At 33.8% G+C, this 13175-nt stretch overlaps 1 protein-coding gene across 1 annotated transcript; it reads right to left on the bottom strand.

The window, feature by feature from the left end:
• Positions 1-1265: 1265 nt before the first annotated feature.
• On the bottom strand, positions 1266-6102 carry LOC110939372. Its single transcript, XM_035990328.1, has 9 exons — positions 5579-6102; positions 4582-5363; positions 3822-4039; positions 3665-3745; positions 3413-3499; positions 3085-3205; positions 2898-2969; positions 1612-1740; positions 1266-1522 (listed from the first exon to the last, which is right to left on the bottom strand). The coding sequence occupies exons 1-9, from the start codon at positions 5995-5997 to the stop codon at positions 1407-1409; spliced, it is 2025 nt and encodes a 674-aa protein (XP_035846221.1). The 5' UTR covers positions 5998-6102; the 3' UTR covers positions 1266-1406.
• Positions 6103-13175: the final 7073 nt, after the last annotated feature.

Below are 13175 nucleotides of genomic sequence, written 5' to 3'. Positions count from 1 at the left end.
GTCAAAAATAATCCGATTTCATGGTCGGATTGGTGTAAATTTGTAATTATGTAGTGGTGTTGTTTTTGTGTTGTGGTTGCCCGGTTCGGTTTTCGTTCTTGGGCTTGTTTTAATGAAGTTTGTCTTTCAAAAAAAAAAAGACATTAAGATGGATTGTATTTGTGGCTAAAAACTTACCTATTTAAGAATTCTTAGATTCACCAAGATACGGCAGAGGATTGTGGTTCAGAGTAAACTCAAAAGTGGAAGATTTAGGGATTGTGATGTGAAAAAACGTGGATGAAACAGAGCACACATCTCAGATCAGAACAGACCAGAGAGAGAATCGACTGAAGAGTTTAGATGAGAATTTGGGTTTGTGAATCGTATAGTGCAAGGAAGAAGCATTGTGCGAGATAGGAGAAATTATGGAAAGTATTTTGTGAATAAAATCAGAGTGAGAAAAAAGAGCGGAGTGGTTTTGCTTGTGTGTTTTACCGCTCAAAAACAATTATCTCAATTCAAAGCAATGCCACATCATCAAAACAATGGCCTAAAATTATGACATGTGGCTAAGTGGTTTTGCTTTAGTATAGATAGATATATAAATTTTATTGGGCTATAGTATAAAGTAATCTCTAAATTTATTTGAAGTATTACCAAACCCATTGCAAAACCCATAACTTAAAAGAATATATTACATACTTTAACTGAATTTGAGTCAAAACGAGTTCATTCGAATTTGATTCGAATTCGAACTTTTAATCGAATTCGAATTGGGATTTTAATTCGAATACAAATCCGAATCGAATTGGCTTGTTCTTAATCATATATGAATTCAAACAAAAATTAAATTCTTCGAACAATTCGGTTCGAGCAATTTGAAAATTCGATATTCGATTCGATAAACATCCCTTATTTGAAGGAAAGTGGGTTGGCAATCATAGGAGAAGAAAAAAAAAGGAAGTATTTCTGTGATCTTTAGGATTGGTGACTCAAAATAGCAAAATTGAGACGTTGATACCATATAGAGTTTAGACTTCTTTGTATGAAACTGTTATATTATTCACGTACAATGTTTGGCACTTTATCTACCATAAAACCTTAGCTTTGCGAGTTTTATTTTTTAGCCATCCATGTGACGAACAAGACTCATTATTTCACTCATTTTGAGTGTCCTCTATTTGGATATAAATAGGAACTACGTAAATCTGCCTATTTAGTTGTAGAGTGTCTGTTAGAGGCCGTGGTGGTCAATAAGTCTAGAAAATAAAACTAACAATAAATTACATGAAATGAGGTTTACACGAACGAGTCATAAGATTGCTAGAACAAAAACAATGTAGTTTTCTTTTTGTTATACACTGACGGGAACATTTTTATTTTCTGATAAAAAATAATAATAGAATAGAAAAATTTAGATCACGTCACTTCGCAAAACCAAACCATTTTGCTAAGAAAAATGGGTTCTTTCCCTTTTCACGAGCTGGTGCGCTTGCTTTTGCTGGTGATGGAGTTTGTTTTGTTGGCGGTTTTGATTTAGCTGACACGGCGAGATAAGTGTTAGAATCAACGAATAAGTTTATAGAGTTCGAAGATTAAGTGATGATAAATATGGTTAAAAAACAGTACCTTGTGGTGCCAAACTGTCTGGTTTTGCTAGATTTGGATCTTTTCTCGAGCTCTTTTCGAATGTATTTGGGGATGGATGCTTTTTCTCGGAAACTTTGTGTTCTGATGGTGATGCATTCTCGCGGTTACCTGTATAATACACATGACTTGTCAAGAAGACATGAAGTAGAGATGTTGTTTTTGACTTAAAAAGTGGTTTTGATAATGATAAATCACAATGGTGACATAATTTTTCTAACTAGAATAGTATTAAGAATCGAGATTTGTCTAACATAATGTTTTGAATGTATACAACCATCTACTATTACCCTTTTCCTTTCCTCAAAAGTTAGATTATTAATATAGTGCAGATAAAGATTATGGAAGGCGGATTGTAAAAGAAAAAAAAGTTAATTACATAGTTAGTCCTTGTGGTTTGCACAAAGTAACATACTTAGGTACTAATAGTTTAAAATCACATTCTAGGGTATTAACTTTTCATTTTGTAACGTTTAGAGGTATTAACGTTATTTGAAGGTTTAAAATCATATTTTATTAGTACCTAAGTATGTTATTTTGTGCAAAAGCACAGGGACTAACTATGTTAATACCTTAGAAGTTAATACCTCCAAACGTTACAAAATCAAAAGTTAATACCGTAGAAGGTGATTTTAAACTATTAGTACCTAAGTATGTTATTTTGTGCAAACCACATGGACTAACTATGTAATTAAGTCAAGAAAAAACGACTCATGACTTTAATTGAATCTACATGCTTAAATTTCTATGACTTAGAACTTACATTTTTTTAAACCACATTTTTTACACCTAAATATCACATAACCTTATGAACTTACGTTATTTTTGTGATAGGCAACAACAATAGCACAAGATTACTAGATGACTGGATCATGGATATTTACAACTAAATTCTTTAACTTTTCAAACTAAATGCAAGTTCTAAATACATTTACATAATTTAGAACTTGCATTTTTTAAACCACATTTGTACACCTAAATATCACGTAATCTTGCTCATACAAAGATATGAACTTACATCATTTTTGTGATGGGCAACAACAATAGCACCAGATTACTAGATCACTGGATCATTGATATTTACAACTAAAATTTTTACCTTTTCAAACCAAATGCAAAATTCCAAATACTTTTACGTAAATTAAGTCCCCAAAATATACAAGTCTTATATATTTTTATGAACTTGATTATGCAAAATAAAGTGTAGTAAACGCGTCCATGGCACATTAATTTCACTAAAATTTGTCTTAGGAAGCGTGAAAACTTACTCTCATTAGGAGACTTCCCATAGTTGTGCCTAAGAGCTTCAAGGAAAGCACTATCTCTTTGTTCTTGTGTCACTGAAGCCAAATACAATTTTTTGCTCGTGAGTATTAAGGAAGAAGCGGTCATTTTACGTCGAAAACTTATTCTAAATCTCGGCATGTAAAGTTTTAAGGAAATAAAGCATCGTACATTGATCATACAGACTGTTTCCATAGTTGGGCGCAGAACCAACCGCAAGCAAACGTGCAGCCTCAGTGTCTTTAGTTGTAGCTATGTTCAAATTTTGTGTGTCTAATAAAATTCCGGCAAGCTGATTTACATAATGTTATGAATCAAATATTAGAAGAGAATTTCATCATTATACACACACATAAAACATAAAAAAAAAACAGTTATAGATCTTTTGAACTGTTATAATAATAATGACTTTTTTTTTTAACTTTGTAAACTATAATTTTTTTTAATAATAGTTCAACTACTGAATACGAAAGAGACGTCCAAAAAAACTGTTATTTACCATGATTTTCTTCAAAATGGGGTTTTGAAGTAGATCGTATGCATCCTCGCAGTAATTATCCGTAACAATCGTGCACTTGGATCCAATCTATTGACACGCGGAAAGAAATATTCACAAGAAACGTTTAGTAATTTAATGTTCAAGTATAATAAAGGCCCAACATTGTGACAATCTTACACCATTTCATGTAAAAGTTCAAACAAAAACGAAAAATCAAATGTGGTTAGATTATTATAAAGTTTTTGGACAAACCTCGCCATTAGTCTTCAATATCTCTTGGCCAACAACAAGGATGCTCAACTGTTTCTTCATCATTAACACCTCTAGTTCTATCTGATGTCCATACATAGGATTAATGAACATATCATACATAATAAAGCTTAACATTTATTTGTATAAAGAAACAAACCTCATCCGAAAACAGGATGGCCGTGGCATCAACGCCAGCGTGGTGGAAGAGCCAGGCGGCCTGCCGTTGCTTCCACATCTTTCCCCTACTTACATTCAACACCGGCACCACCATTTCCAGACTGGTGTCACCGTCCCCGACTACCCCATTTCTCTTTGTTCTCATCTTAGTGTCCAACAACCACGCGTAGGAAATCGCTGCAACCATCGAGCTTGTACCTGAATTGTTTATTCTTAAAACGATAAGCCAAACACAACAAACAAATAAAGAAACATACCCGGTAATATCCCACTCAGAAAGTAATTAAGGTATGGGAAGTGTAAAAGATGATGAGGGAAGCCTTTACTTCTATTTCTATTTAGGGTTGTTCAAAAAACTAATGACTCACTCCAAACATGCTAAAAAAAGTTGGCATGAAATTGGCTCGTTTGTTAGCGAACTGAGCCCGTTCCAAGGTAAGTTCGACTCGCGTTTAGTTGCCTTGTTGGCCCATATAACTTAAAGCCCAACTTTTGATAGATATAATTATATATTATTTTTATATATCTCAATACGTATAAAAAAATATAAAAATACTATTTTAAATAAACGAGCTGGTTTCAGCTTTTCATAAGCCAAGCCTGAGCGTAGCATTTTAGCTCGTTAAGATAAACCCGTCAGAGCTCATCTCTCTACTTCTATCTAATGAGATAGAGAGACCGCTCTCGCTCCTAGACACAAACAAAATGGTTGTGAATCAAATAATGAAAATCAAACTTACTATTTGAATGTCCAGAGAGCACAATCTTTGCTTTCCCATTGATTTCGCCTTTCAATAGCTTAAGGATGTTTATTCTTTGTTTCTTCAAGAACCCATTAAGATCTAGTTGATCTACTTCCGAATCCTTAACTAGTTCCCCATTTATAGGGCGAGAATGTTTTGAAATTTTGTCAGTGAAGCATGTAGACGATGAAATCGACCTTCGTTGAGCGGATTCGACTAGATTTCGCGGTGGTGACAGGATTTGCTTCTCCGGAAAAGAACAGGTGGATGATGATATTGATCTCCTTTGAGCTGATTCAAGGAGGTGCTTTGGTGGAGATAGGACTTTAGTGCCTGGTAGAATGGTTCGGTTAGATGGGATCATTTGGGGTTGGGCTAGATTCGGGTCGTTTTGAAATCGCGATCTGCGATGAGTGGATAATCGCGGTGGGACAAGGGCAGTGGCCGGGTCGGCGGCTGCCATCGTGGTCATGGTGGCGGATGGTAATGTGGGTGGTAGTGGTGGTGGAGGAGAATTCATTTCGAATCGAGAGCGACGATGGGTTGATACTCGAGGTGGGATAATGTCGGGAGGTGGTGATGTCACAGTGGAATTACGATCATCCGCGTTGGGTGGTTTGAGGATGTTGTTGAACCATTTTTGGACCGGGGAAAGATCAGTCGCTGGTGGAGGTGAATTCGGAAATGAGTCCACCGCGATTTGCGAATTGTTACGGCTGTGACTCTTGTTCGCCGATTTTGTCAAGATTTCTCCAGTGAATCCGTCTACCGATCGATGTCTGTTATTTCGGTTTACGTCAACATTAGAAGCCAAAATTTATTGGATTTTTATATATAAATATGAGTTTCTTTAAAAAAAAATAATAATAAGTTGGACTCCTTAGTCATAATCGGTAGAGGGGGAAACTTACCTTGCTTCCCCAGAATAAAAATTTTGGTTAGGACACTAATAGTAATTATTGATAATTCAATAAAAAAAAATAGATGAAATTACCTTCTAGCTGATCTTGAGAGGGGGTCTCTATCTGAAGTGGACAACCTAGGTCCGGACACACCAAACCTAGGGGACCCAGCGAGCCGAGAGGGAGAATTCCCTTCGGCTCGTGACATGCCACGGTTAGGCGAAGAGGCTACTAGCTTCTTCGCCTCCTCTAACCACTCTTGAGTCAACCTACTACTTGTACTCCGGGTGCTCGAATCAAAATCATCATCTTCATCCGCAACATCCCCACTATCACCCGTAAGATTATACACTTTTTTCTCGTTATTTATCGTGCCAAAGAACATATCGTTCATGAAATCCGCAATGTCCGGGGCTTGATCTTGGCCTCGACTTCCTTTTCGTCGATTCTCAGCGAGTTTCTTTTGAAGGTTTTCATTTCCTACGCCTTTGTTGAATCGTCGTTGTTCCATTAACTGATCGCGGTTTGAAGATGATCTATGCCGGAAACTTGGCTGAGAATACTAAGATTTTGATCAAGTTTTTAAAGGAGTTGATAGCCGGCAAATGGACAACGTTGTCGTTTTGTTTGTATATTTTGTACGTTATTCGGCAATATATAAATAGGAGATGATATCTATGCGCCATTAGTGATGTTATAATATAGCCACAAGAGAGATTCGGACTTTGAAAGCGAAGTTTTGTTTTGAACTTTTCAAATGTGATAAAAAATAATATACTTTTTGTCCTAAAATGAATTATCATGAATTCACGGTACAAACGAATAAAGTGAGGTGACATACATAGAAATCGATTTTTTCAAATGAAGTTTCGAAGGTCTATTTAGCAAATTTAGCAACCGCAACTAATACCAATCGCAAAATTTGACACTGAAGATTGGTCGCTAGAGGCTGTAGCAATATCGTTGCAAGTTTAATATGGTAAATGCCTAGATATCTAGCCGTAAAAAAAAAGTTTGTTCTCAAAATTTGTGTGTGTATGTTTTTTTTTTTTTTTTTGTGTGTGTGTGTTTTTGTTTTCGTGATTGCACTTTAATTAGGGTGGGAAAAAAAGAGCTTTTGTTTTAGTGGGACAATTTTTAATGGCTTGTATTTGGGACCAAAATATTTTTATTTGTATGATACAGAATTGTAGTCACATATGCAGTTTAGTATGTTTTCATGATAAAGTAAAATGGGATTTCAACTGAATTTGAAAATTTAAATAAACTAGAATAAAGCCTAATCGTGTTGTGGTGGGGTTCAACAACGACAATTTTACAACAAAAGAAAAAAAAAAAAAAAACAACCAAACATGACACATTTTTACATTGATTACTAATATAAACATTGCAAAACTTAAATCAATGTTTAAGGTGCTAAAATATACACTCCTACCAATTCTTTTCTATACTATATGATTTGGTCCTTCAATTGGTATAGCCGGTCAGTCTCGTGTTAGACCACAAACTTCCTTCTTCTTTCAACCACAACAATTGGTCTAATTTTTGTTTAGCCTTATGGTTTCATCAACTTGTTTTCTGTTCAGCCACTTCGTGTCCCTTTTGCCCCCACGAACGTGAACCAAAACCCGCCGCAGTGCCATTTCGACTTTTATCTTCTACCCAATGCTTAGTGAACCTGATCCCGACGACATGGATGTATTGCAATGGCTAGCGGCACTCAAATGACCTTAAAGCCATCATCCTCATGGATTAAGCATGAATAACAACCTTTTGCAAATAAAGCACAACCTCCAATTGCTGATGTACAACAACCACGGACACAAAACAGCACCAAATCCACATTAACTATAAGAAAGAATGGATTTTAATAATCCTAACTATTAGTCATTGTCCGGCAACAGTTCCAACTTAAAAAATAACCAATAGTGGTCCCACATTTTCATATATTGTAAACCAATAGACCTTTACTAAAACGAAAAGGATAAGTGGACAAAAAGAGATTAAGGTTCTTTAGTAAAAGTCCATTAGTTTACAACATATGAAAAGGTAGGACCAACACTAGTTATTTTTAAAGTTAGGACCGTTGTCGGCCAACGGCTAATAGTTTGGATTATTAAAATCCATTATTTCTAACAATAAATACCACAAACTAATTACTAATTGATAATGTATAGATACAAAAAATGAATCTGGCAGCCATGAGATAACATTTTTATGCACTAATGGCACCCAAACCAACCATTTTTATGTTCACCAGCTTGTCACGGCTGCATGAAAGCATGCCGAGCCCAATGACAAGCAACATTATCGCTATCACACTAACCAATTGCGATAACTTTCGAATGATCAAGAAGCGTACATATAGTAAGCCTACACCTCGGATGCACACAAAATGCCATCTTAATTCATCGCCAAAAACAAAGTAAGCCTACAACCCGAATGCACACAAAATGCCATCTTCATTAGCAGAACCAAAATAAACCTACCACTCGACCAAATCACATCGACTCAAAGGCCTAGCCACGAACAACATAACGCAAACTAGCATCACATAAGCACACCACTCGACCAAATCACATCATCGGTTCAGAAGCCTAGCAACAAACAACCAAACGCAAAGCAAAATCATTGGGCTCAAAGGCTCAAAGCCATAAAAACACGTTCAAGAGTACAACCAACATCATCTGCTCAAAAGCCTTAGCAGCTCAATCTTCGTATAAACACTTTCAAGAATACAACCAACATCATAGGCTTAAAGGCCTAGCAACGAACAACAAAAAGAAAAACATATAAACCGTCGCGTAAAAAAAGTCCGAGATGAAGCCAAAAAAGGCGTCCTAGATTGAGCCTTCAAGCCAAAATCGCCCAAAAGTACACATGTAAACACATATTTTAAGGTATGTTGCATAGAAGAAACAAAATCAACAATGAAAACACAATGGTGTCAAAGATGAGACAATTAGCACTCACCTGAAAACACAAATCTTAAGGTATGTTGCATTCACCATCAAACCAAAACACCAAGATAGCCGTATGTACAAGTGATTAATGCCAAAACAATTAACAATGAAAACACAATGGTGTCAAAGACGAGCCAATTAGCACTCACCTGAAAGCACAAATCTTAAGGTATGTTGCATTGACCATCAAACCAAAACACCAAGATAGCCATATGTACAAGTGAATAATGCACAAAACAATTACTAATTGATAACATATAAATATTAGAGGTGTTTTGCGACGTAATCTATGTAATGATTTGTGTTAAGCCTTTTTTTTTTCAAAATGAGTTAATTTATTTAATAGTTCTAACCAATACAAATTTTGATCTTTTTTACTAAAGAATATTAATTAGTAATTATATAAGTTTTGCTTATTTGCCGGTCAGAAAAATTGAGTTCAACTTAATTAGTTATTTTATTTATTAAAAATAAAGTGCATTTATTCATTTTATATATAAAAAATAAACCTTATAGTTTTGTAGAATTTACTATTAGTGAATATATATTGAGAACCATCTATGTAACTTCTTATACTTACGTACCATATCTACAAAATCAGTGAGTATTGAGAATCATCTATGTAACCTCTTATATTTAGGTACCAAATCTACAAAACATGTAAACCAAGAACCAACTCTCATTATAAAAATAGGGTTGAGTTATGTTACACAATTTCCTAAATTTAAAAAGGGTATAAAAACATAATAGATAACAATATATAACACAATGTCAAGTAATATATAGCATAATGTCGAGCAATATAACACGATGCTGAGCAAAAAAGACGCAAATAAAGCACAAAAAAGATACAAGGACGAAAATAAAATTAAAAGAAAAACACAGTACCAAATTAAAAGACACAATGATCTGAAACAAAAATTATAAAATCTACAAGCTAAAAATCCAAAAGCGAAAATCTAAAATCCAAGATCGTAGAGTTCGGCGAGACGTTTACAATGCCGCTAGAATGAGTTCAATCAGAGTCCCCTTGATACCTTCGTACGACTTCTTAGTTTTAAAAGAATATGTATTCGAGCCCAATCCTACAAAAATAATGATATTTTTCTCAATTTTCTATCTCTAAATTAGAGTTATATATATAGCTTAGATTACACTTGACACAAAGAATTTTCATTGTTCTAATCAGGGACCAAATTACTTTTTCTGTTTCTTGTTATAAATACCTCAAAACGATCAAGAGTACCAATTTGAATTCAATTCATTGTTTTCTAGTAATCAACAAACATGTTCCGAGATTACTTTCTTTTTCTTCTTTATGTAATCATAGCATCAAATGATCTTGATTATCAAAACAAGAAGCTTAAAGCTGTTCAAAGCAGCTGATCGTCGTCAACTCATTCAAAAGCCAATTAACCTATATAGCTAGGGCAAGCAGAGTATCGTATCCATAGGGTGTATGTGGCTAGTATTATATATTTTATATCCTCACGAAAATAAAAATTCAAAGATTTGATTAATGATGAACTAAACTAAAATTAACCTAATTTGCAATTACACTAAGCAAGACAAACAGACAACAAACGAAACACTAGACAAAAACAAGCAATCAAATTTGGGTTCGGGTTTGATAGCACAATTAGTAACCTGAAATTCTAAACCAAAATGAAAACTTATATATACATAACTTCGATTAAACAAAAATAAGATGTGTAATGAAGGACCTCCAATTGTATGTCTAAGCTTACAACGATAAACACCGCTACAATTAGAGACTCTACAAGATGATCTCAGTCAAGTTTCAATATATTGACATAACAATTAGTCATGTATCTAAACATTTAACGAATAAACATCGGTAAACTAAAAATACATAAAGTAATTCTAGTTAATACACCTTTGAACAAACAAACACTTGAATAAAACAAATGAAAACATTAAATTCGCTAAAGGCCTTTAACAAACACAATGTAATCATGTTCAACAAAGATTTAAAATGTTGATTGAACTACATGGCACACAAACTTTACACCAAGTTCTGCTTTTGATATTATTGGTTTCCTTGTATTAGAGGCTGTGGACCTACTTAGTCAGGTTTAAAGGGTCATGCATAATAATATTATGACCCCGCGATCTATGGATGTGGCTTTTAAAAAACCCAGTTTTTTTATTCAAAAAGGGTTAGTGGCGCAGCTTGTGTCTGTTTACCTTCTATCTCGATATAATTTCAATTTAAGATTAAACGAGAATCCTAGATCTGTTGGAACGACTCTATGGCCAAATTTTGCAGATTAACCAATCTTAAAAACAGAAGAGGTAAATACGGTCACCTTAGAATCCTTCATCTTCAATCCTTTCTATCACGAGCTTTGGGTCTTTTATTAGTTCGTCCTGGTAAAACCCTCAGACGACGTCTTTTTTTCTGAAATGAAGACGTCGGTAACACGACATAAAGACTCCATATTTTCTTTTTAGTTATTAACTCTTGAAATTTCATTATGTTCTCTTTCTTTTTCTTTCTTGCGTTCCCGTCACAGTTCACCCAAAAAAAAAGCTCATTTGATATTTATAATGTATAGTAATAGTAATTGATATCTTAATAAGCCCACATTGTATGTATATTTAGCCCACATCCCTTGATTTCTTAATTTTCTTTTTTCTTCACGTGGACTTGTATTAAGCACATTTCGGCCTGAGTTAATTTTACATAATGGCCTGATAGATTACAAAGTTGAATAAGCCCAAATAAATTTCTATTTCTAATTGAATTAAATTAAAACCCCACTTACACTCTTAATTTTATGTCTTTATCGAATCGTTTTCTCTAAGTTTAACTATATGTATGGTTTAGTTAAATACTCGTTAACATCTACAAAATAGAAAAAGGACATGAACTAATACGGTTTCATCAAAATAAAATATCAGCATATCTAAAATGCATCGATCAGCAGCGACGCTATGTTTTTGTCAATGTCGTTTTGAAATAGTAAGAACTTTAATTTCTGATTTTTTTATCTTCAAAATGGATCTTCTGTTTGGATTGAAATTTATCTCTCTCCATTTTCTCTTTAAATTAGAGTTGTAAGTTTTTAGTTTACACAATATATAGTACATATATATTTATAAATCATGTTGAAACGTAGTTATGCGCTAATTACGTATTTGTTTCAAGTAACGTAAGCATTTAATTAGTGACATCACAACATCTAGAGAACATTCAAGATTCCAAAACTTACCTTTATAAACATAACCAGAGCTCTAACATGTCCCCCCCCCCCCCCCCATGACAATGTTCCAGTTGTATGGATGTGAGAATCTGTTGTAGATGTCTGAGAATCAAAGCTCGACAACACCCAATTAATATGAGACATGTGATTTACCTCTCTCATGTTGATTGTTGGACCGGTCGGTGGAGACGCCTAGTGTTGGCGTACATCAACTAATGGATAACTTAGAAAATAATTGTCTCGAAGGTATTCCCATTTGGAATATGAGCACTATGTTGTGGTACGGTTAACCGTTTGGGTATGGGAACTATATAGGATTTGGACCGAATCTAATTTCCAACATGTATAAGGTCTAAACTGAATTTCATTGGGCCGATCTTTCTAAAGCCCATTTGTTAGGCCCAATGAGATAAGGTTAACCTTTCTTATGTTCAGGTTTAGCTAATGCCTAAAATTACCATCTTTCCATTCTTTATTAATAAAAAACTAGATTACAAACCCATGTATTACACAGATTTAAAGATAAAATCATGTAACTTTACAATGAATGTCTGCATAAATTTACATAAATGGATTTTTTTTGTACATACACCAATTTACCTAACTTAGGTATTCTTTTTCTTTGTCGGGAGGCAATGAAAGCAGGCGATCATTTACTATCTGTACAACTTCGTTCGTAGCGAGTATGGCTCTGTTATGAAAATATTCAGATTTTTTGAAATATTGAAGAATAATAGCGCTCGTATGGTATGTTAATAGAAAATGTAAACAGCTATGCATTGGTAAAGTTAAAATTGTTATTAGCGGTGATGTTTATAGATTGACATTTAGATGAATATGAATAGCTTGTGATTAACTGTTTTGTAAAATTTTGAAATCTTGATATGCGCTTGATAATATATCCCAAAGTTAGAGTTCTAAATGTAAAGGTGGAGATGTTCTCCAATTGATCGGATCCCTGAATGAACAAAACTTGGGACATGAGAACCTAGTTATCCTAACATTATTTAAATATTAAAGTTGTTGAATTTAGTTTAAAATTTAAACTGTTTATCATCCAGAGTATTTAAAATTGCTTATTACATTTAATATATCATTTAATTCATATACAGTTATATTTAAAAATAAATCCCGAAATTAGAGTTCGAAATGTAAAATGGAGATGTTCTCTGATTGATTGGACCCATGAATGAACAAAATTAAGGAGATGAGAACTTAATTAATATTACTTTATTTTAAGATTGAAGTTGTTGAATTTAACTTCAAATATAAACTGTTTGTCATCTAGAGTATTTAAAGTTGCTTATTACATTGAATATATCATTTAATTCAAATACAATTATTATTTTTAAACAATATTTATCTAATTAAAATAATTAGACCACATGTAGAGTAGAGGAAGGTTCATTTGAGAAGAAATTTAATAAGAGAAGAAAAACAAGAAAAGACATATTAGTAAAATGTTATTTCATTTATAACTCATATCATTAATTTTTCTC

The sequence above is a fragment of the Helianthus annuus genome, chromosome 5 (assembly GCF_002127325.2).
Source record: "Helianthus annuus cultivar XRQ/B chromosome 5, HanXRQr2.0-SUNRISE, whole genome shotgun sequence".
Lineage (NCBI taxonomy): Eukaryota > Viridiplantae > Streptophyta > Magnoliopsida > Asterales > Asteraceae > Helianthus > Helianthus annuus.
This window is presented reverse-complemented; position numbering and strand designations above follow the sequence as displayed.

Bases quoted from the DNA above. Each gene is read 5' to 3' on its own strand.
- LOC110939372 (XM_035990328.1), bottom strand. From the start codon at position 5,997: ATGGAACAACGACGATTCAACAAAGGCGTAGGAAATGAAAACCTTCAA. The intron at 5,364-5,578 runs GTAATTTCATCT...CCGAAATAACAG, and splicing joins CTCTCAAGATCAGCTAGAAG to ACATCGATCGGTAGACGGAT. The intron at 2,970-3,084 runs GTACGATGCTTT...ATTTGGCTTCAG, and splicing joins AAACAGTCTGTATGATCAAT to TGACACAAGAACAAAGAGAT.